General features: G+C 57.4%; 2 protein-coding genes across 3 annotated transcripts in view; one reads left to right on the top strand and one right to left on the bottom strand.

Moving 5' to 3' along the window:
- The window catches only part of GTF3C1 (general transcription factor IIIC, polypeptide 1, alpha 220kDa), a 26,931-nt gene extending 11,105 nt beyond the window's left edge, over positions 1-15,826 (top strand). The window contains exons 11-22 of the mRNA XM_014542953.1: positions 143-212; positions 2,354-2,466; positions 4,675-4,737; positions 5,481-5,574; positions 6,413-6,585; positions 7,784-8,071; positions 8,629-8,888; positions 10,228-10,508; positions 11,677-12,223; positions 12,892-12,937; positions 13,781-13,973; positions 14,744-15,826. Of these exons, the coding sequence (XP_014398439.1) occupies positions 143-212; positions 2,354-2,466; positions 4,675-4,737; positions 5,481-5,574; positions 6,413-6,585; positions 7,784-8,071; positions 8,629-8,888; positions 10,228-10,508; positions 11,677-12,223; positions 12,892-12,937; positions 13,781-13,973; positions 14,744-14,953 (2,338 nt within the window). The 3' untranslated portion in view covers positions 14,954-15,826. The remainder of the gene's footprint in view (positions 1-142; positions 213-2,353; positions 2,467-4,674; positions 4,738-5,480; positions 5,575-6,412; positions 6,586-7,783; positions 8,072-8,628; positions 8,889-10,227; positions 10,509-11,676; positions 12,224-12,891; positions 12,938-13,780; positions 13,974-14,743) is intronic.
- Positions 15,827-20,104: 4,278 nt separating this feature from the next.
- Positions 20,105-24,010, bottom strand: part of IL21R (interleukin 21 receptor) — a 36,209-nt gene continuing 32,303 nt past the window's right edge. For both annotated transcript variants that reach the window (XM_005870406.2, XM_014542998.1), the window contains one exon: positions 20,105-22,581. In XM_005870406.2, the coding sequence (XP_005870468.1) occupies positions 21,802-22,581 (780 nt within the window). In that variant the 3' untranslated portion in view covers positions 20,105-21,801. The remainder of the gene's footprint in view (positions 22,582-24,010) is intronic.

Here is a 24,010-nt window from a genome sequence, read left to right on the forward strand (position 1 = left end):
GTAAATCAGCCCAGTTTGGAGCCGTTGGGTTCCACATACAAGGGGCTTTACCATGTGAAGCCACTGTCCCCTGTGCACAGAATCTTAAACTTTTCTATCTGAAAGTGTTCTGATCACCTGGTTCAAACTCTCCTTTTTCCAGAATAGAAACAGGCCCAGGGAGAGTAGATGAGTTGTCCATGGCCCAGGGAGTTGGCAGTGAAGTGAGAACGGTGCGATCTAGGATGGGGTTCTCCACTCAGGCCATTTCCTCGCCTGGGAACAGGATCGTAATTCCAATAGGGCTCGGCACATGTGTGACCCCGGCGTCCCTCCGCGCTTACAGTGGAATGACAGTCTCTCTGCCGGCTCTTTATGCAGGTTGAAGTGCTTGGCTCATAAGAGGCCAGCAAACTCTTGTTGCCTCTTCCTCCATTTCCTCTGGGCAAGTCAGGCTGTCTGCATCCTGGTGTCTGGAGGTCTGTGGAGCGGACAGACAGTGCTGGGGAGGACGTTGGAGCTCTTGGCAATAATGAGCACCAGTGCCTGTGTGAACATTTTTAAATTTACGGAACACTTTCACACAAGTCGTCTCACTTGGTCTTGGCCAAGTTCCTGGGAGGGCAGTTGGAGTCACTGGTCTCAGCTTACACATGGAGGACAGAAGCTCAGAGAAGCCAAGGTGTAAAGTCTGAGCAGTAATCAAGGTGTAACCTGATTCAGGCCTGGCTTGAATCAGGTTTGGCTAAGCCCAGATCCTTCGTTTTTACAAGCTATAACCACACAAGAGGTGTATAAGGAAGTCACGCTTTATGGTTAGGCCAGGGGTCGGCAAACTCATTAGTCAACAGAGCCAAATATCAACAGCAAACGATTGAAATTTCTTTTGATACTGCTGTGCCTTGGGCCTATTTTGTTAAGGAAATAGGGCAGCTCTGCAGAAGTTATAAGCAGCTAGTCTTCCTGGAACGCTTGCAGATGAGACTCTGAGTGGGGCTGGCACAGTGGCTGACAAGGAAGTGCCTGTCTTTACAGATCCAGATGTCTCTGCTCTTCAGCTCGGAGCCCACTTCGTCCTCGCTCATTGAGCTAACACCAGTCTCTGCTGAGTGTGTCAGGCCTTGGCCAGGCGAGGCCAATCAGAACGGAGGGCCAGCCCTTCCCTCAGGAAGCCATGGGGTAGTGGGCTGCGCAGAACAGTGCAGTCCCTGAGGGGAGGGCACAGGTCCGAAGGAGAACCAGAAGTGCTTATGATGCAAGGACAGAGAGACTGTCTCGGGGGCTTGAGGCTTTGTTTTCCCGTACGCCAAGCCATCTAGAGGAGGCAGTGTGGGCAGGTGCCGGCGGGGGAGGCAGGTCCGTTCTGTCACTGCACTTCCAGTCCATGGCAGTCACCTTTCCATCCTCAGGCCAGTCCCCTCGTCGCTGCTGTGACTGGAGCTCAGCCCCTCACAGCAGAACCCGAGGGCGAAAAGAACTGGGGAGGGGCTGCACTGGGCCCACTGGGCCTTGTGTCATGGAGGGCCAGCCTTTCCCAGAGACCCCGGAGGTTGCCGCCATTGGCTTAGACCTGTCCTGACTCATCCAGCTGGGCTGAGGGTGCATCCTCCCCAAACCCGGTTGGAGCTGGGTCCGCTCCTGAGAAAGATTGGGACGAGGAAGTAGGCTGCCAACGGCATCTGCTGCGGAGAGCTTCCCGGAGGTGTCGGCACTGAGCCCAGACTCAGATGAGGGGCGGCTGAGGCCACGGCCGTGAAGGAAGGGGGCTGAGGTGGCCCGTGGCTGTAGTGCTGGGAGGGCCGCAGGGAGGGAGGGAGTTCATCCTGGTTGGACACATGGTTGGTTTCTTGGCCACACCATGGAGGATAAACTGGAGGAGTGAGACTGGAGGTGGCAGGGCAGTGAGGGGGCTGTGTTGTGATTCAGTCTGGAATGGGATGGTCACAGTGCAGGTGTACAGAGGGGACTGGTTTGGGTCCATGATTGATTGGAGGCGGGGAGGAGAGGAAGGAGGTGGGCGCAAACAGAGTGAGGGAGGGAGGAGCAGACCTGGAAGGAGGCGGTGATGGGGTACAGGCCTGCTGCTGGGGGTTGGGGTGGGACACGGGGGGCATCCTGGGGACTGTGTGGACAGTTGGGGTCTCCTGGGGCCGAGGGCAGAGCTGCCAGTGCAGTTGTGAGGGCTGTCGGTGTGTCCTCCTCCCCAGGTGGACTCGGTGGGCGGGGAGCCGGAGGCGGGGCAGACAGCACTTCTCAGTTAGTGTTTCTGGGCGGCCGCTGCCGGGGGAGTTGGTTACAAGATTGTCCTTGACATCTCTACTGAAGCCGCCCTTCAGGGAGGAAGTCCTAACACCTCATTCTCTCGCGTTAAAAGGTGTGTGCCAACGAGTTTAAAGAATTCGTGGAGAAGCTTAAAAAGAAGTTTAGCTCTTCCTTAAAGAATCCTAACCTTGAAATCCCAGACACACTCCAGGAGCTGTTTGCCAGGTAAGTATCTTCTGGGAGTTCAGTGTGGTCCTCGTGAGGCAAGAGGAAATGTCACCAGCCCCGGGCCAGTGGTCGCACGTGGCCTTGCAGCTGAGCCTGCTGGCTTTCCTGACACTGGGCCACCTCATCTCACGTGAGCTGGGAGGCCACTGCCCCACTACCGGCACTCCCATTCATCCTCCCTTCAGCCCTGCTGCTGACTTAATTCTGGTCGGTGTGCTTCTGCTAAGATTGCTCATGTTAGCCTTGCCCGTGTACTCAGTGGTTAGAGCATCGGACCACACACCAAAGGGTCTCGGGTTCGATTCTCTGTCAAGGGCACATGCCTGGGTTGCAGGTTTGACCCCCAGCCCCAATCAGGGCGGGTGTGGAAGGCAACTAATCACTGTGTCTCTCTCACATTGATGTTTCTCTCCCCCTCCCCTTCTACTCTCATAAAATAAAATAAGGTAAAAAATAAATAAAATATAAAAATGCACATTGCTCATTTTACATACAGGGAAACTCTGAGATGTAAGGAACTTGCCCAAGGTCACGGTGCTTGTGAGCAACAGGGCCGAGATTTGAACTTGGGTGGGTCTGACTTCAGAGCTCTGGCAGTTTCCAACTCAGCCACTTGGCGTCTGGAGAAAACGTGCTTGGGTTTGAGCACAGAACCCCGTGCTTGGGTAAAGCCCTGTGTCTGAACCACACCTGTTTCCTCTGCTTAATCCCAGTGGGAACCTGCTCTTCGCCATCTTCATTAATACAGTCTCTCTAGGAAAATTTATTTCTGAGTTTCTTCCGGTAAGGAGATGGCATTCATCGATTAGTTCCAATACCTGATTCTGTTGGAGATTTTATTCTTTCATACGATCAGCAAATAATTTATATTGGGCTGCTATATGCCAGGTCCACGGATTCGTAGTCATTTCCAGGGTTGACACCCTTGAGCTATTTGGGAGTTTTGGTTTTTTTAATGGCAGTGAACTGTGCCCAATAGCACGGTTTATATTCACATGTCCTGTTCACCTCTCTGTAGCTTTAAAAAAAAAGAAATCTGTAATTTCAACACCTCATACAGCCGTTCCGTTTTTGGGTATTTTCTTCCAGTCTTCTTTCTTGTGCTTGTTTTTAATCATAATGAGCCCACAAGTTTATATCCTCCCTTAACAATTAACAGTAGCTCCCTGCCTATTAACATTGTCTTGTATCGCTTCATAATTGTCCATAAATGAACATTCCTCATTTTTTCAACCCTCATTTTTTTTACATGCTCATTTGATAGCCAGAACATAGTATTTTCTCATTTTAACTTATAGGTACATATTTTCATTTTAGTAAGTTTAACATTTTCTTGACCGGAATCGAACCTGGGACCTTTCAGTCCGCAGGCCGACGCTCTACCCACTGAGCCAAACCGGTTTGGCACCTCTCTGTAGCTTTAAAAAAAAAAAAAAAAAGAAATCTGTAATTTCAACACCTCATACAGCCGTTCCGTTTTTGGGTATTTTCTTCCAGTCTTCTTTCTTGTGCTTGTTTTTAATCATAATGAGCCCACAAGTTTATATCCTCCCTTAACAATTAACAGTAGCTCCCTGCCTATTAACATTGTCTTGTATCGCTTCATAATTGTCCATAAATGAACATTCCTCATTTTTTCAACCCTCATTTTTTTTACATGCTCATTTGATAGCCAGAACATAGTATTTTCTCATTTTAACATATTTTCATTTTAGTAAGTTTAACATTTTTTCTTATTTTTTAAATTTATTTTTATCAAATTTATTGGGGTGACATTGGTTAATAAAATTATATAGGTTTCAAGTGTACAAGTCTATGATACATCGTCTGTATGTTGCCTGGGGTGCCCACCACCCAAAGTCAAATCAACCCCCTCTACCCTTCACTACCCTTCCACTCCCCCCACCACCACCCCCTGCTTTACCTCCGGTAACCACCATACTGTTGCTGTGTCTGTGAGTTTTTGTTGGTTTGTTTTTCTTGTTTGCTCATTTGTTGCTTTCAGTTTTACATCTCACATATGATGAAATCATATGGTTCTTGCCTTTTTCTGTCTGACTGACTTTGCTTAGCATGATATTCTCAAATTTAACATTTTTTAAACATTTCAGCCAATAAATGGCCATCTTGAGCCAGCTGCAGCTCGGTTAGTGAAGGTATGCTATGTTGCATGGACATGCTTTTTTGTTGTTGTTTCTTATGCAGATACCGAGTTTTGGTGATTGGAGACCAAAAAGATCAAGGAAGGAAGGAGGACAAACTTAATAGGCAAGTACTGACTTACCGAGTGCCTTTCCTCGGCTATCTGACTGGGTTGCCTACAGCCTAACACAGGGATCATCTAGGGCCACTCCAGCCTGCCCCCTGCTTTTGTATATAAAGTTTTATTGGAACACAGCCATGCCCATTCTGTATTGTCTGTGCCGCTTTCATCAGCACATCAGAGTTGAGTGGTTGCGATGAGACCAGATAGCCCACAAAGACTAAATTATGTATCTGGCCCTTTACAGGAGAAGTTTGCTGACCCCTGACCTCCAGTGTCACTGGCCTGGGCTTAAGTGGGCTGGGGAAAGGGTCTGAACTCTCAGCCCATGAGCTTCCTGAGCTGAAGTAGTTAGAAAGCCCAGCTTTCTCCCTGTCTTGGATGAGCAATATTCAGTTTGATTTGAACTCTGTGTTTCAGTGAGAAGCCTATTCCCTTTAGAGAAAAACTTGTTTAAAATTGGGTGAAAAGAACATATAAGCAATTAACCACATTTGTTAATTGTCATGAAAACCTATTTCCAGGTTATGTCACCCCCCTTACTCCCTAGGCTGACACATTTTTCCTGCAAAAATTGACCAGTTAGTAAGGCTTAAAGCCCATCATGCGTTTTGTTTTGGTTAAAAATAGTTTGGGTATTCAGGTCACTTCTGTGAGATCGGAAATGTTTTTTCAATAAGAACTCTGTCTACCGAGCTTGCCCGATGCTCTGTGGCCTCACGTTCCTGTGCTGCTCCTTCTCTCTCAGCATGGATGACATCCACTACCTGGTGCTCCAGAACCTGATCCAGAGCACGCTGGCCCTCTCCGACAGCCAGATGAAGTCCTGCCAGTCATTCCAGGTGCGTAGAGAGACCCGGCAGCAGGCTCGGGACCAGGTCCCTGCAGAGGCCGGTGCCATGCGAGGTTTTGCTCATTCTCTTCTCCGCTGTGTGGTGCAGGGCCCTGACTTCTCCTGAGACTCTGGCCCTCACTTCTTTCATCTTTAAAGTGTGGGCAGAGGACCTGGTGACCTCCAAAATCCAGTGCTTTGATGAGAGGTGGACTTGGGAGGGGGTGCGGCTGGGGTGGGCAAGGTCCTGCTCGCAGGGGTCCTTGTCCAGCATAGAGAGGGTGGACATTCTACCTGCAGGGAGAGTCCCTGAGGTTTGAGGTACAGACACATGTGTGACCTAGGCATCCAAGGGTTGGTTTGCTGTGGAGAATAATCAGGTTGGAGGAGGTAGCACATGTGGAAGCAGGGACAGCAGTTGGCTGGAGGCTGCAATGAGAAACTATGGCAGCGTGAACTCGGTGGTGGCAATGTAGGCGGCACGAACCAGATACACTTGGGAACATATTTTAGGAGTAGAGCCCCCAGACATAGGACGTGTTGGGCCAGCGGATCCCTGGTGATTCTGCGTTGATTCCTGGTGTCTTTGCATCTTAAGAAACAGGTGTGGGTGCAGAGCCTTCCTTTTTCTCCAGTCGCCTGTCCTTCTCTGGTCTCAGGTGTGACATGATGGTGGGGGTAGAAGTTGACAGGCTCCCCCTCACACCCCTAAGTGTCAGCTCTGGCCTCCCCGCCCCTAGTCCCCATGCCAGTTGCTTCCCCTACAGACGATTGGCTCAGGCTCCTAAGCACCTGCCCGTCCTGCTGTGCCCCTGCCCACCGCTCACCCCCGACTCGCTGTGTTGCAGACGTTCCGCCTGTACCAGGAGTATAAGGACCAGATCCTGTGCAAGGCCTTCGTGGAGTGCCAGAAGAGGAGCTTGGTCAACCGGCGCCGCGTCAACCACACGCTGGGCCCAAAGAAAAACCGGGCCTTGCCCTTCGTGCCAATGTCCTACCAGCTGTCCCAGAGCTACTACAAGTGAGCACCACGCAGGAGCCCCGGGTCTGGCCTGGGGAAGGGCAGGGCCCATGTCAGATGCTGAGCTTGTGTGGGCGAACGGTTCACACTAGTGGTGTTTTGTGTTGGGGCATTTACCTCTTGCCGGTGGTCTCCCTTTGTCCTGTCAAATTGGATAAGACGAGTTTCTGATGTACTGCTTGGTCCGGTTAAAAGTGCACCCTTCTGATTGGGCATAATCTCCGTCCCTGGTCCTCTCACTCAGGGCGCACAGCTGCCCATCTTGCAGGCTCACGGGCTGTGAAGCCGTCAGGTGTTGCTCAGACAGCCGGCCGCAGCACAGCAGCGACCTGAGCGCTGGGGTGCACTGTTGAGGGTCTCCGCCCTGGGGCCCCTCCTGCCAGGAGCACCCCTCAGCTCACTCGTGGCCACAGTCCTGGCTGGTCTGGCGTTCTGCACCCCCAGCCTCCTTAACCACAAAGGAAGTCCGTTCTAACAGTCCTGGGAGTTCTCCGTGGCAGCTCTTCCCGGGCTGGCTTCCCCACTCCATGCTGGCCTCCTGACCAGTCCTCAGACGTGCAGTGGCTGCATTCAGAATCAGAACAACAAGCTGAGGATTAACTTGTTCCTTCCCTAAATGCCATCCTTAGTGGCTCTCGGTCCCCTTTCCTTTCTGGAGAGTGGCCTGGGCGGCAGAAGACGAGTCCAACAAGGCCATTTGACCTTGAGCCCATTCTCATCTGTGAGCTGAGAAGCAGTGGTCACAGATCAGGAGGCCTGTGGGCCCCTCCCTCTGGCCTAGACCTGCTGTCTCTGCTGTGACAGTGTCTTGGAAGGTTGACTTTGGGCAGAGGCAAGGGCTTAACTCTCCACAGTCGCCCTTGGAGATGGTGGGATTGAGCACACGCATGTCCCCTCCTCTCTGTATGGTTCAGGGCTTGCCTTGTGTAAAGATTATTACAAAAAGTACATCACCGCCCCAATTTGGCACCTTGTATAGTGAGTGCCTGGGAGGCACAGAGTTAGATGAAAAGACGTGGCCTGCCTTGAAGGTGCTCAGGTGAGTGGGGAGGAGGGACGCCGAGGGCTGAAGTGCGGTGCTGTCGTTTGAGGGGAAGGGAAGCGGCGTGTGTTTGGACCACAGTGGTCTGCAGTGCGCACAGCTTCCAGGTGAGGGCTCCCACCCCGTCCTCAGCAAGGCCCTCCCTTCTGTCTGTAGGATCTTTACATGGCGATTTCCGAGCACCATCTGCACCGAATCGTTCCAGTTCTTCAACAAAATCCGGGCTGCCGGCAAGTTGGACCAGCCTGATAATTTTTCCTTCAAAGACCAGGATAGTAACGACTCCCCAGATGACCTGGTGGCATTTTCTTTGGACGGCCCTGGGGGACACTGTGTGGCCGCCCTGAGCCTCTTCTCTTTGGGCCTCATTTCCGTGGATGTCAGGATCCCCGAGCAGATCGTGGTGGTGGACAGCTCAATGGTGGAGAACGAGGTCATTAAGAGGTAAGGGCTGCGCCTCGGCCGTATGTTCCTCATCCCTGTGGCGTCTGCACTTTTATTTGCTCGGTCACCTGGTCTGCATTCATGCCACAAGCACGTGCTGGCTTTTCCCGTGTTGTGTCAGCACTGGGCATTGGCTGGCAGAGCGTAAGTGATGCCTTCGGACTGGTAATTCCAGTTCCACATCAATGCAGGCCCTTCTGCTGGGGCCTCTGGCACCAGGGGAGCCAGGGGCGTGACTGCTGTGCCAAAGGGGGGAAGGACATGGTATAGTGGCAAGAAGGGTTGACAGAGAAGGAGGGAGAGGCACAAGTTCCTTGATGGTGTAATAGCTGAACTGGGATTTAATGGGAAGTAGGCATTTTTGTGGACAGAGACTAGAAAGGTTTTTCAGGCAAAAGGAACAGCCTTGCAAAGGGCCAGGGGTGTCCACAGGGACCACGGCTGAAGCTCAGGCCTGGTCACAGGCACTGTCTGCTGGGATTTTGTGCCCCGGGAGGGAAGCAGGGCAGCGGGTGGGCAGGGCCTGAGCTCGGTTATCGGGCACTTTCTCCTCCCAGCCTGGGGAAGGACGGCGCCTTGGAAGAGGATGAGGACGAAGAGGAAGACTTGGACGAAGACCCGGGGGGCAAGCGCCGGAGCATTGAGGTGAAGGCCCCCCAGGCCTCCCACACCAACTACCTGCTGATGAAGGGCTACTGTGCCCCCGGCATCGTCAGCACCCGAAACCTCAACCCCAACGACAGCATCGTGGTGAACTCCTGCCACGTGAGGTTCCGGCTCCGCTGCAGCCCCAAGCCCACCCATCTCAGGTCCACTGGTAAGCGCTGCCCCACGCCCACCCATCTCAGGTCCACTGGTAAGCGCTGCCCCACGCCCACCCATCTCAGGGGGCCTGGTGAGCGTTGCCCCACCCAGCTCAGGGGGCCTGGTAAGCGCTGCCCCACACCCACCCAGCTCAGGGGGCCTGGTGAGCGTTGCCCCACCCAGCTCAGGGGGCCTGGTGAGCGCTGCCCCACACCCACCCAGCTCAGGGGGCCTGGTCAGTGCTGTCCCACGCCCACCCAGCTCAGGGGGCCTGGTGAGCGCTGGCCCGGCCTGGCCCCAGGCCCTGACGCCCACTTCCCAGCTCTGTAGGCCAAGCTGGCCAGAAGGAAAGCACCTCCCAGCCTGTTGGCTAACTTGAGAAGCACGTTTCCCAGATGCCTTCCTGCTGCCAGTCAGTGGAGCCCCAGCTGCGCTGCCTTCTCTCGCCATCGCCCACGCACCTGCTCCCAGCCCTGCCCCCACGCCCCAGGCCTGGCCTGTTAGGCGGGGCAGCTTTTTCTCTTTTTCTGTCTTTAGTTCTTCTTCTGGTTCCCTTTGTAACCAGATGATGCATTTGTATGAAACTTCTAAGTATTTTGAGTTCTTGCTGTGAAAAATGAGTATTCCCCTTACATTTCATTATCTCTCGCCTCCTTTACTCCTCATTTTTAGACTTATTCTTAGTTCCATTGATTACTTTTGAAACTTCAAATAACTGACTTGGGCCTCTGTTTCCTGTACCCTCAACTTTAGGGAGTCTCTCCCCTTGGCATAAAGCGAGGATGTTAGGGCCCTCCCTCCCCTGCATGTCTCGTCCTCCTTCCTACCCCTTTCCTGCCTCTGTCTGACCTTCTTTATTTTTACAAATTGAGGTGGATGGTGTTACCTTTGTTTTCATAACCACAGTCAGTATCCTGTGCTTTGTCTGGAGCTGGACCCGGGCAGGGTAGAGCTGACCTAAGACTGTGGTCTTAGCAGAGGCACCTTCGCAGAAAGCAGCCCGGCTAGTTTACGCAAAGCAGGGACTTAGGAAGGTCCGAGTCTCTCACAGGCTCTGAGGGGCTGTGAGCACAGTGTCGGGAAGGGTGGGGCCCAGGGTCAGCGAGTTGAGGACCTCCCTCCAGAACGCTGGGGTCACAGTTTTCGGACCCCACCCGCCTCTGAGCCTTGAGCAGGAGAATTATACTGGCCCCGCAGGAATCCAGCTCTGGTGGCTGCAGTCAAGGACCCAGGGGCCCACCGTGTCCACCGTGGAGGTTTGGGAGCGGCGAGTTGCGGTGGAGCTGCCCTGCTGCGGTACAACTGATGCGCTGGCCTGGGGCGGGCTGACCCTCGTCCTCCTGTCTCTGCAGCCCCTGCTCTGGAAGAGCTGACAGTGGGAACCTCCTGCCTCCCTGGCACGTTCACCAGGCTGATCCACCGCCGGGAGGACACCTGCAGCTTGGAAGAGTTTGTGCACCAGGTGGCGCTGTCTGGCTATAAACCTGCCGACGTGTCTGCCGCCTTGGAGGTCCAGGGGGCCATTGCGGCCACGGGATGCTTTGGGGTGGACAAGGCGGAGCTGAGGAGACGCTTCTCCGCCTTTGAGAGGGCAGATGGTGAGCGCACCAAGACCTTCACAGACTACGTGCAGGTGAGCTTGCTCGCAGGTAGCCTGGGGCAGCCGAAGCACTAGTTGCGGCTCCCAGGCCAGGGGCACACTGCGGGTGCGCTGCGTGTGGGGCGTAGCGTGTAATGTTTTAAAAAATTGAATTCGTTGTCACCATTTAAAAATAGGAGATTGGCCTATAACCCAGCTTCTCCTGACTGTTAAAAGGTCTGTCCACACCGGGCCCTGCTCCTTCAACCCACCTGGCTGGAGCCCTTTTCTCACCACTTTACCTGCCTGGACCCATTAGCTTCAGTGACCCTTAAACCCAAGACTGTCGCAACAGAAGGGCCTTTTCAATGGAGTGCCGTGGGGCCTGCTGCCCTCCTCGCACTGTCCGTAGTGGGAGGCAGTGGTGATGTCTCGGAGACGCCTGCCTCGCAGTGTCCTGGGGGAGGAGGAGGAGGAAGGCAGTAGCATGTTATTAAACAAGTTCTTACATGTGCGAGTGCAGAAGGGAGAGGTGGTGACAACTGCTGTCCGTGGGGGTCGCTTATTCATGGGCATCTTGGTGCACCTGGAGCCGGGGGGGTGGGGGGGCGGGATGGCTCAGGGGGCTCCCTGAGCTCCTGGTGCCTGGCCCAGAGGCCCGAGGGCGAGTGCCCACTGCTAACCTTCCCCAGGCCCACTAGGCCTGATAGAGGCTGGTTCCAGGCAAATCCGTGAGCCCCAAATTGTGGGTTTTTAATAGAAAATGTAAAAGAAAGATGATGGTGACACCCTGTGCCACTCCAAGGGTGCAGCTCCTGGGTAAGGACAAGGACTTGGGAGGAGGGCACAGGAGACAATGAGGGGGCTGTCGTTCGTGTGGAACAAGAGTGGGTTTTGCAGAACTTGGTGACGCTCGGAGTGTTGACTTCTGTGGGAGGACGCTAGCCGGCAGGAGACCTGTAATGTCACATCAGGTTCGAGGGTGCAGTTCACGCATCTGACCTGTTCTACAAACAGGCACACAGCCTAGAGAGGGAAGGGACTGCCCCAGGGCCACACGGCCCGCTTGGTGGCTGCCTGGGGCTGGAAGCCCCGCCTCCTCCTCGTGTTTCTGCCTGATGGCCCTGGGCACTTGGTCAGGACACTGGACATCAGGCAGGGGACACAGACCCTGATGATCTGGGGTCCCGCCCAGACCCAGCGTGTCCCCTGCTTTTCCTAGGACCTCTTGGAGCGACATCAGGTGCTGGAAGTCGGCGGCAACTCCGTTCGCCTGGTGACCATGGCCTCTGCCCAGCCCTGGCTCCTGCACTCGGTGCGGCTGAGAGGGAAAGAAGAGGACACAGAAACTCAAAGAGAAGACCCCCAGGCCAAACCCCCGGAGGGGCCTTCCGGAGAGGACGACCCTGAGAGGCAGGCACCACCTTCTCAGGGCTCCCAGGGCAGCAAGAGGCGTGCCAGCTGGGCCAGCACCGACCCGGTCATTCCAAGCGGGGAGACCGACCCCGAGAGCACCCAGGGGCCCCCAGCCAAGAGGCCCACGCTCCAGGACGTGCGCTTGGGCCCCAGCCCCAGGGCAGAGGAGGGGGCAGAAACGCCGGCACCTGCTCTTCCTGTAGCTCCTGAAGACACAGGTGCAGGGGACCCCCTCCCAGGAGCATCAGAAGCCAGACAGGAGGACCAGGAGGGAGTCAGGGTACCCGGCTCCACAGGCCAAGAGCAGCTGAGCTGTCAGGCCCAGCCCCCAGAGGGTTCGGAAGACGCGAGAGGTACAGAACCTTGTTCCACTCCCCGGCCCCCCGCCCGTCCATTCTCTGTCCCTGGGCCTGCCCGTCCTCTGAGACCGGGAACCTTTACTTCAGCTTCCATCGGCTCACCTGGAGGGAGAGGACTTAGTGCTTCCACTCGAGGGCAGGGGGCTCTGCAGCTCCTGAGCAGGCCTGGGGTCCCGGCAGAGGCTGGTGGCCCTGGAGCAGGCTCTCCACGTCCCGGTGGAAGGGGCAGTGGCAGAAATAGGAGGTGCCCCCTTCCTTCAGGCCTGGCCCTGGCTGACCCTGCCATTTCCCTGTCCGCATCGCAGCAGGGGCCTCCTAGGTGGCTTCTTGGGATGTTTTGTTTTGGGGCTGTTTCTCTGAGGGCTTTACACACCAGCTCTGTGGTCAGGGCTCTTGGTGGAGGACGAGGCGTGATCGCCTCCGCTGGGCTCTGGGAACAAACCCACACAGGTACCCACGGTCCATCCCAGTTTGGTTCTGGGTATGCTGGCTGCGGCCTCCGTGGCCGCCACTGGAAGATGGGGCTCCGTGCGGAACGGGATTGTCCCTTCCTTCACAGCGACGCCCCACAGCCGGGGAGTACTTGTCGAGTGAATGGGGTGGGAGAGACAGGCTCCACCCTCTAAAGTCTCCCGTCCTTTCCCGTCCTTTCCCTCTGTCAGGTTCGGCAGAGAGTGGTGCGGCCGGCAGTGTCTCCCGGGCAGCACGGTGAGTGGCCCAGTCAGGAGGCCTGGGGCGGCAGTGACTGGGCAGCGTGTCCTTAGGGTCCCCGACAGGAGGCCACAGTAATGATAACGTGAAGGCCTGTCACAGTATCGGATAGTTTGCCCAGCACAGGGGTTCTCGGCCGGGGACACGGAAATGTGTGGGAGCGTTTGGTGGTCGGGCTCCCTGGGGGACGAGTCAGCGACGGGGCCAGCCTGCTGGGCATGTGCAGTGTCCGGTTTGTCTCGCAGTGAGGGTCGCCCCACCTGTGTGCATGGCCTCAGCTTGACGGGATGCGTGTGCTCCTGGCTCCCGAGAGCTCAGGCTCCGTGCACCCAGGGCCCAGCCACAGCCGGGTGTCCAGCTGGTCCAGAGCCTGTCCCACACCTGGGCCCGAGTGGCAGACCAGTCACTGGGTTAGGGTCAGCAGAACCTTTGCTCTAAGGAAAGTGTGTCTGGAAGCCCCTACATGACACAGTAGAGCTGCAGTGAGACCTCTGTGAGCCTGGCCTGGGTGGAGGCAGCCGCTGGCCCGGGCCCAACTGGAGAGGGAAACCCGGAAGTCAGCCCTTCTCCCTCCCTGCCAGTGGTTGCGGCTGAGTCTGAGCAGGTCCCACACTGTTTCTTTCCTCGGCCGGTGCTCATGGGCCCTGGGGTTGGGACCCCTCTGCCCAGGTGGGAGGGGTGGAGGCGGGGAAGAGCAGAAGGTAGACCATCCTCAGCCTGTGACCTGGGCCAGACCCTGGACCTCTCTGAGCCTCAGTGTCCCGTCTGAACTGGGGGCCGCGTGTGAGCGGGCCACCTCCCCTTCCTGCCAAGCCTGATGCCCGCCTGCCCACCCTGCAGGGACTGTGAGAGCATCTGCTTCATCAGCCGCCCCTGGCGCATCGTGGACGGCCACCTGAACACGCCGGTGTGCAAGGGCATGATGGAGGCCGTGCTGTACCACATCATGAGCAGGCCTGGCATCCCGGAGAGCTGCCTGCTGCAGCACTACCAGGGCGTCCTGCAGCCCATCGCCGTGCTCGAGCTGCTCCAGGTGCGCCCCTCCTGGGGGTCTCAGAAGGATGGGGAGGTGGGTGCGGCGGCCACATAAAGCGCCACCCACATGGGGCAACAGATGCAGAGATTGGCCCACCGTCCTGGCAGAGCGCCAGGCTCCTCAGAAGAGCCTCTGCTCCGGGTGTCCCCCTGTTACGTGCTTCACCTCTGCTCAGCCCTGCACTGAGAGGTCTGCCCTCCGGGGCAGCTCTGCTGGTAACAAGTCCCACGCCTGTGTCCTGCCCTCTGACACCCTGGCACGAGCTCTGCTCAGCACTCTTCCCCCAGCCACCTGGGTCCCTGCCCCGGCTGGCACTCCCAGCGGCCTCCACCGGCCCCAGGCTGCTGCTCAGCTTAAACATGGAGTCCCGGCTCTTATTTCTGACCCTTTCTCTAGCGAGGGCCACAAGCTCACAGGCCCACAGGCAGCCTGGTGGACAAGTGGCGAGCCCTTGTGGGTGGCAGGGAGAGCTGGAGACATGCCTCAGCCTCCTGGGGGCAGCTGTGTCCCCGCGGGCCCAATCCCCGCCCTGTGCCCACGGCCATGTGTGCCCAGGGGCTCCAGCTCCTCACAAGTGGAAACTGGAATTTCCTGAGCCTTGAAGCATGTGTCGGCCAAACAAAACCCCATCTGGAAGCAGCTTGGCCCAGGGGAATGCTGGTGATACGTCCCTACTTGTCACTCAAGGCCAATGCAGTGTCCCCTGTCTGGGAAGGAGCAGACGTGTCCATAAATGCGCCTCTCATCCTGTGTGTCTGGTTCTCCAGGGCCTGGAATTCCTCGGCTGCATTAAGAAGCGCTTGCTAAAGCCCACGGCCGTCTCGCTCTTCTCCAAACCCGTGGTGGAAGAGGCCGAGCCGCCCTCCAGCCTGAGCGAGAGTTGCATGGTGTTCTATGAGCCCACGCTGGACTGCACCCTCCGGCTGGGCCGCGTGTTCCCCCACGAGGTCAACTGGAACAAGTGGATCCACCTGTGAGGCACCTGTGGCCACCAGGCCCCTCCCATCCAGGCGCTGCCTCCAGGGGTGGGGGCGAGCTCCCCTGGGGAGGGGCCTTTTGCCTTCCCTGAGGTGGCCTGGAACTCAGGAAGAGACCACCCGCCTGCTGTCTGCCCGACTGGCCCGGGAACCCTGGAGTTGTAGGGAGCGGCTGCATGGAGACTTCGGCCCCTGCCCTTGCTCTCCCTCTTGTTGCCGGGCCTTGGCCGTCACTGCAGACACGTTTCTGCTGCCAGTGAGCTGCCTGCTGTTCTCTCTGAAGCCTCTTGGGTGGTGTGAGTCTGAAAGGCCCCAGCAAACTTCTCCACAGGTTTCCGAGGTGTCTGCCATTGAGGAACTGCGCTACTTGTCTGGGCCCCGAGCCTCCTGTATGGACCTGAGTTGTCAGCTGCTGGCCTGTGGGGGTCCTGAGCTCTGGGCTTGGGTTTGCCCTGTCCGTGCACACCTTGTGTCCCGGATCCCAGCACACGGCAAACTCCCTGGCTCCCAGGAGCCCAAGTGCCCCTGAGCACTGGGGCCTTGTGGGGACACGTCACAGAATAGAGCTGTGAGCCCTGCCGCCCCGGGCCCCGCAGAGACTTACTCCTGTCCAGGCAGGACGTCTGAGCCCTGGGGCTGGGACTGGCCCCCCAATAGAGGAGCCTGCAGGCCCCTTTTTAGCCTGGGAAGCCCCCTGGCAGGCCTCCAGCTGGGTGGACACGCCCTCCTGCTGGCAAGAAACCCAGAGATTCTGTAGGTTTGGGGTTTGTTTCATTTTTCAACATCTTTCTTCATTTAAAAAAAGAAAGAAAAATCGTTTGGCATGTGTTTATTTATTGTTCAATTACAGTGAAGTAAAATACATTTAGTTTTGTGTGTTTCCTAAAGAGTCTGTTCCTGGGGGAGTCCTTGTCTTCAGCTGCTTCACAGCTGGGAGTGGGTGTTCCCAGTGAAATCGGAGGAGAGGGAGCTGTGGCTGAGCTCGGCCACCTGCACCGCCCGCCTCCCCAGCTGGCCCGGCTGTTCCTTAGCAGCAGCCGTGCAGGTGTGCGGCAGGCCCACCCGGGCCACGCGGCCGAGCTCGCAGGCCTGGAGTGGGGGTTTGGTCCATGGAAGCTCTTTTGTTTTCGTTGCCAGCATTTTAAAAAAATTGGTTTCACATTTTTTTAGGTCAGAAGTTGGGACATGCCCCCCACACCCCAGTCAGCACGACCCCACCTGGGTCTGGCCTCACAGCCACTGAAGCGTCGGTTCCTTACACAACATGCCCCCCTGCGCACATCTGACCTGCGGCGCTGGCCTGGCCGGGCGTGAGGCCTGTGCTGCTGTCCTCCCTCCACTGGGACCTGGTCACTCCAGGCCTGACCCCAAGGCCAGCGACAGGAACATGGGGTCTGGAGTCCTGAGGGTGAACCCAGCACAGCCAAAGCCTGGCCAAGTCTTAGCATTATTTTTTTCTTCCTTTTTCATTTTTATTCAAGTGTGAAAGGGCAGTGTTTGGGGTGATTTTTTTCAGATCAAGTAGGACTATGGATGTGGTCTGCTTTATAAACATCAAATACTTGCCAATGCTGGTGATTTGGGAATGCGTCGTGTGCTAGAAGGAAGGTGGGTTGGGCATCTTGACGTTCGCATCCCAGAACGTTCGTTACTCAGTGCCTCCCTCCCGGGAGGGCAGAGGGGCTGAAGAACACCGAGTGCCAGCACACGGCAGGTTCGGCGGTTCGCTGCCTTGCCCGTGCCCCAGGTGGGGGGCACTTCGGGCACGTGGTGGGGAGATTGGACATGGGGTGAGGATGCACCTCAAGTGGAGCGATGGGGCTTTCCTATGGCGACCTCTGCGCATTCCACAGCCAGCCCCCTCCCTCCATCCCTCCCTCCGTCCACCCCTGCTGCTGCCAGCCTCCTTCGCCCTCTTCCTTTCGGGCCGCCCACGCCCCTGGGCTGAGTGATCTCTGTCCTCTCTCTTCCGCTGACCACCCATCCTTCCTTAGGCCTTTGACCCACTCTGCCAGGGGTTTTCCAAATGTGCGTGTGCCTGTGTATGTATCCCTATATGTGTGTATCTGTGCATGGGGGTGTGTGCACCCGTGTGATCTCCCCCCCCCCCCTTAGTGATCTCACCACCTGCACTGCCCAGGGCCCAGTGCAGGCCCACCCATCCAAGGAGAAGTCAGCCCTTGTTGAATTCAAGAAAAAAGCCTGCCAGTTCACCTTGGTCCTCATCACCATGTCCCCATCGCAGAGGATTGCTGTGGCAATTGTCTAGGGCCACCTCTGTACGCCACCCGACAGCGCCGGCAGATGCAAGTGGAGTCCCCTGGACAGCAGAGCAGCAGCCCAGCATCTGTTCCTGCTGCTTCACCTTCGTCCAGGTTGTAGGCTGAGCGCAGTAAAAGCTGACAGGGGTGGTGTGATTTTCCCACAAAAAATCTTGACAAAGTGATAACATTTTCTTACTTGAAATGTGCCAGACACTGTATCTGGCACTTGTCTCAACAGGCAGGCATACAAAAAGTATGTCCAATCAGTGTACCCATTTCACATCTGAGGAAACTGAGGCCCCAGGAGGTCCAATAATTTCTGCAAAGTTGGAAGCTGGGAAGTGGATCTGCTGGCTCTCCAGCTCCGACCTTCCTGCCTCAGATGTCGCTTCCGTGACACCACTTTCCAGGGACAGGGTTCACCCTGGGGTAGGGAGCCAGCATTATTCGGGGAGACCCTTAGGTAGCAGAGTGCAAAGGGTTTTCCTCTGGGGCCATCAGTTTCTGAAAGAAAACATTTGTTGCCAGTAGGGATGGGGAAGACTCACAGCTACCCCAGGGGACGAGCAGTGGGGGAGGGGCTCGCTCCATTACAGACTCCCAAGGAGACCCGTTTTCATCTTTTTTTCCCATCCTGTGGCATCCTAGGTCTGGGGCCTCCCAGCCCACTGCCTTTCGGTCACTACCCTGCTATTGATTCACTCATTCAATATTGTTTAGTACCTGCTACGTGCCACGCTATCCTAGACTCTGAAACAGCAGTGAATGAAGCAAAACCCCTGCACTAGTGGGACAGAGTCAAGACGATAAATGAGTCAAAGTGTCATGAGTGTGGGACAAACTGAAACCAGGGAAGTGGGTGCTGCCGTTTTGAGTGAGGGGCCCGGTGCAGGTCCCACTGAGGTGACGTGTGAGCAAAGTCTGGACTCCTCTCATTTCCTCTCCCGTGTCCCTCTCTGCTGAGAACTTAGACTTCTGACTCCTGGTGTGAGGAATGGGCTCCTGGGACGGAAATGCATGTGCTCGCTCTTTCACCTTCCCCGGGAAGGCCTCTTCCTGACTCCCATGGTGCATCTGGGGCAAGTGTCGTTGGGATGGGCCGTGAAGGGCTGAGCACAGGGTGCCAGCAGCCAGACAGGGAACCGCGTCCCGGATGGGAGTAGGGAAGAGGCTTTCCCTCCAGCAGGAGGCGGTAGGAAGGAGCCCAGCACGCGGAGTGAGGCTCACAGCCTTGGGTGACTCTGGGCAGGTCACTGCCCTCTGGGCCTCCTTAGTCAAGGGTAACATGAAGGGCCAGGTCTGATTCACCCCCCGCCCTGCCCCCACCCTCCCTCTCCCACAGCAGGCGTCCGGGACAGCCACAGCCAGATGGCAGCCCCGGCTGAGAGCTCCCAGTGACCGATGGAGGAAGGGTGGGAAGCTGGAATTTGGGGTTCTTCCAATCCTGGCAGAGGGCCGCGTCAGGCTCAGAGCATTCTGAGAACCATCTGGGAAGAGCTTGGGGATGGCCTGGAGCCTTCCCTACTCATGTACCTCAAGGTCCGGGGGACTGTGGCTTCAGGCATGGCTGGCTCCAGGAGCTCAAGAGAGATTCCCAGGGCTATGTCGCCGTCTCCCAAGTCCGCTTTCCTGGGTGCTGGGAGGCCTGTTTCCTCCTGGTGCCCCCAGCAGCTCAGCAATCCCAGGAGAAGGTGCATAGACCAGCTTGGGCCACATGTCTTTCCCTGACGGGGACTGTGGCCGCGGGGGATGGAATGCTCGGTTGGCCAGGCCTGGGTGCGTAGCCACTCCACAGCTGGAGCCAGCCATCCCCGTAAGGGTGCTGCACAGGGAGAAGCACCCACAGGTGTCCGCTGAGTTTCTTACCTCTTGACCTCAGTCCCTACCAGCAGAGCACAGTGAGGAAGAGCTGGACTTGGGATCCGGAGACCAGAGCTCAGGTTCTGACTCAGCTTTACTTAGTGGGCGACCTCAGGAGGTCGCCGGCCCATTCCACACCTTCGCTTCAGAGCCAGCGATGGAAAAGGGCTGGGCCCGAAGCAGAATGTGGCGTCTGTGCAAGGGGTGTTGCTTCAGTCCTCCTGTCTCTTAAGAGCAGGGCATTAGCAACTCTGGCCTGGACTTTGGGTGACAAAGACCACCTCCCCCACCTCCAGGTGCTCAGGGCTTGGTCACACCTCCAGGCCTTTGCTCAAGCTCCTCCAGCTGCCTGGAGGCTGGTGCACCTAACAATTCCTATTTGGTTTTCAACAAACAGCACATCCTCCCTGCAGCCCCCACCCTCCCCTCTGATGCCCCTCTTGGCTCCCATCCCTGGCGTCCCAGGGCCGGCCTGGCCCAGCTGGGAGAGTCAGTAGTGCACACCCCTTCCCAGTTCCATGTGTGGCCATGACGTTGGTACTTGAAATTGGCCATGGTGGACGTATATACACCATGGAAATGAGCAAACGCTACAAATCGGGCTTTATTGAGGGCCTCCTATGTAGCAGACAGGAGAAAGCAGTGAACAAAATAGTCCTTCCCTCATGGAGCATCTATTGGCTCCATCACCTTTGTCTCTAGCATCTGTTTATCTCCATCCACCCATCGAACTGTTCTTCCAGCTTTTGCATCTGTCTCTCCATCACTTATCCATATTCACCCACCAATGTGCCTATAGGTCCAGCCATCTAGCCTCCTCCTACACCTCCATCCTCCCAGGTGGGCCCGCTCCTGTCTTCATTTTGCACCCATGTGTATGATCTGAGCTCCGTCAAAGATGGAGTCAGTCAAGAGCTATGTCTGGCCCAGGCCAGAGCCCCGGTCGGACCCTGGGACCTGGCGTCAGTCAGCCCCAGGAGTTCCCCTCCCCCTGCCCCTCCCCCAGCACACAGCTGTGTGTGTGGAGAGCTGAGCAGCTGGCCTAGGGGACCAGGTGGCTCCTGGAACCTGTTGCCCCCAAGAGGGTGAGAAAACCACAGCCCACCTTGGCTCAGGTGTCTCCAGGGTGATGGTGGGGTGGTGAGGGCTGTTCACACATATGCAGGGGCTGTGGTTTCACATTTGTGCTGCCATTGAGCCACAAACAGCCTCATCCAGGTTAATAATGTTCTAGAACTTTCCACACCACGGGTATTCTCTCAGTGACTTTTCCCAACCATTCAGTTTTACAGATGAGTCACAGAGAAGCTTTCAGATGGACCAACGTGTAGCTCAGACTTGCCCAAAAGGAGAGACGAGCCAGAGCTGTCTGCTTCAGGCCTGGCCCTGCAGCCTGGCCCAACCCGGGGAGGGTAACAGGCGGGGGTCCCAGTGGGGTTCCAGGCTGGGTGGGGATTCCCCTCAGGGCCCTGGAGTGGCCTCTGAGTCACCTCCCAGCTGCCTTCATCATCTGGATGGTCTTGAAAAGTCACCTCTAAAGGTCAAGGCTCTTCAGGGGAAAACAGTCCATTTTCTTTTTAAAAATACGAGTAGAGTGCAATATGCAGCGTTTGTATCACCGCCTGTGCAAAATGATGTTCAGGACGTGCCTTCAAGACATGGCTGAGAACTGTTTTCTTGGCTTCTTAATTCACATTTCAACAGACTTACAAATCATCAGCAAGAACGTGACTCCCCTAACTCCCCAAGCGAGTACATGAGAGTGCTGTGTCCTTCCTGCCAACTCCCGCTGCCCTGTCCCCACCCTGAGTGCCAAGGGGGTCCCTGGGCCTGTGCTCCCACCCTGTACCGAGCACTCGGCACAATGCCCAGCACACACTGTGCTCAATAAATATTTCCTGGGCGCATAAAGGGAATTTAAATATGGGCAGAAGGAGCCAGAAAAACAATTTTTGGTGGGTGGGAGGCTGTCTGAAGAGACAACGCTGACTGATTTTAAGCCCGGAAACACCTCCTACCCCCTCCCCCCCGCCGCCCACGCAGTGCCCCTCTGCAGGGTGGGGATGGCCACAGGCCCAGGCTGTGGCTGCTTTCTCGCCCCCACCCACCTTCAGCACAAGCCTCGGTCCCGCCTCAGAAGGAAGGAAGCTGACGTTTATTGAGGGTCTGCTCTGGGCTGCGCACTAGGTGGGTGACTGCACTGATTTCTCCCCGAGGGCAGCGCCATCCACATGTCCAGATAGGAAGTCCCAGCCCAGAGCGGGGACCAGCACCCGAGGTGGCACAGCCAGGAGGCGTCAGAGTCAAGGCTCAGACCTAGCTACAGGCCTCTCCTTGTCCCCAGGTCTTCCCACCTGATCAGGAACAATATGGCCTTCCTGCGGCTCCTGGAGGGGCAGGCCCCGGGGGCGGGGCTTGGTGTCTGTCACAGGCAGTGTCCTGGTCCCAGGAGGCCTGTGGGCAGCACTGGACCAGATTCTCAAATGTGACCCAGGGGCCAGCCCATGTGCCCTGTAGGGAGGGAGGCTGCCGCCGTGTGCACACCCGTGCGTGCTGCTCGCACACGCAGACACGCCGTGCGCCCCTGAGCCACACACACACAGCATCAACTCCAGGCTCAGGGCCCTGGGAGACCAAAGGCTGCAGGCCTCTTCCCACCACAGCCCAGGCGCCCATGCCTCACCGCCCGGGGGCACAACCAGTTCTGAACAGCCATCAGCCTCACTAGCTGTCCTGGGGCCCCGGCCCTGCAGGCGGAGGGGCCATGACCACCCACTGGCGCAGGTAGCTCCTGGGGGGCCCTTCGTCCCGGGGGCTGGAGAAGTCACACTCCACGGGGCTGCCGCAGTCAGAGCCTGCGAAGCCGCTGTCGAACGTGTCCATGTCCAGGCCGGCGGGGGGCGAGCCCGCCTCGCTGTCAGACACCCCTCCGGGTGGCCCACCACCCCAAGGCGGCCCTGGCGCCCAACCTGCCTCATCTTCCAGGGGCAGCATCAGTTTGTCAAGGAGGCCGCCCAAGGGGGCCCCCAGCCCGGCAGGGCCACCAGCTGCAACACAGCCACAGGACAGGACTGTGGCCCCAGGGCCCAAGAGCGGGTCCTCGGTGCCCGGGCCAGGCTCCAGGCCAGCGTCCAGGTTCAGGGCTGGGTAGCCATCTTCCCCACAGGTACAGGGCCAGGCACACGGCTCCTCTGCACCCACCACGGTCACCGTGTCGATGGACACCAGGCCATAGGGCCGGTCCCCCTCCTGGCTGTAAGCTGAGCTTCCCGCACTGCCAGTGCAGGGGGCAGGGCCCCAGTAGCCCGGCTCAGGCTCGGGTTCGGGCTTAGGGGCGCTGTCGGTTTCCACCAGATCCGCAGGCGCGGGCAGCAGCGTGGTCTCCAGCCCCTGGGCTGCACTCAGCGGGGGGCAGCAGTTGTACATCTCCAAGGGCGAGGGCACCCCTGGGCTCCAGGGGCCCAGGTCCAGGCTGGAGGCAGTGAAGGGCGTGCCCACCCATTTCTGTGAGAGAGAACGGGAGGGAGAGTCACGCATGGGACGGGGGGCAGGGAGGGTATAAACTCAGACCGTGGGCCGCTCGGGGGCCTGCGGGGGCCAAAATACAGGAGACCCTGAGGTCTGAGTGACAGAGCCCCCACCTGTCCCTGTTTTATTTCTTAAAACCCAGCGTTCTCCTGCTTGTGTCCCCACTACAGCGGGCACAAGTCCCGGTTCTTCTGGTCACAGCTGCACCTCGAGGCTCACGCAGTGCCTGGAACACAGTCAGTGGCCGAGAAATGTTTAACTGACTGAATGAGAGACCGCCAGCTTGGAATGGCCTATGTGTGCACGGTGGCTAAGGGCTGTGGGGCCGTGAGGGACTGAGGCAGCGGCCCCTAAGCGCTGAGGATCCCCTCTTGACACAGGGTCCCCATCCAATCAGCAGAGAGAATCCCCGAGAACTGGAATCTCCTTGATTTGAGCCTCTCGCCCCTGGAAAGCTCATCTCAGGACCCTGACGTGGCTGCCACCACTGCTTTCGGTCACTTCTCAGCTGTGTGGCCTTGAGCCAGTTACTTACTCTCTCTGGGCCTCAGTGTCCCCATCTGTGAAGTGGGCCTGTGCATAGGACCCACTCCTCAGGGTTGCTGTGAGCATTAAGTGAGTTAATATCTGCCCAGGACACAGCGAGGGCTATGAGTACTGGTAAAATGGATACAAAATAGAGGTGATATCGGAGGTTCTGGGAAGGAGCAGAGGAAAGAGGAAGGGTCCACCCACGTGGGCTGGAGTCCACGCTCCTCCCCTCCCCACGAAAAGCCACTTCTGCGATCTGAGCAGGGTCTCCTCACAGGCCCGGGGGGTGGAGCGCCCGCCCTGCAGGGGCTGCGGGGAAGGTGTGGGGTGGAGCCCAGAGCGCTCAGCGCAGCTCCAGGCAGCTGGCAGGAGCTCAATCAATGCGCCAGCCCGCATTTCCTGACTTCCAGGCTCCTCCCGCCTCACCACATCCTCTCCGGGGGAGGCCCCTCCTGCCACCGAGGGTGGGTGTTGAGCGGTAAATGGGCCCAGAGAACCGTGGGCGCCGTGGTGGCTGTGGTGGTTGAAGCTTGGCAGGGGGTTGGTGCATTTTGCAGGCGGGTCCCTCCCTTTCCAGAACAGCTCCCTCTCCACCCTCACACCAGGGCATCTAAGACCCAGGAAGCCAATTTGTGGCCCAAGGGTGCACCTGGCCCAGCCCACCCCCAGCTGGCTCCTGGGGCTGGGAAAGGCTGCAAGATCTTGACGAACTCTGCCCCAGAATTACTTGCTGCACTTGGCAGATGCCAAGACCGAGGTCTGGCTTCTGGCCTGGCTGGGCCTGCAGCTGGGGCTGGGGCTGGGGCTGGGCCTGAAGCTGAGGCTGGGCCTGCAACTGGGTCTGGGCCTGCAGCTGAGGCTGGGGCTGGGGCTG

The sequence above is a fragment of the Myotis brandtii genome, unplaced genomic scaffold (genome assembly GCF_000412655.1).
Source record: "Myotis brandtii unplaced genomic scaffold, ASM41265v1 scaffold317, whole genome shotgun sequence".
NCBI classification, from domain to species: Eukaryota; Metazoa; Chordata; class Mammalia; order Chiroptera; family Vespertilionidae; genus Myotis; species Myotis brandtii.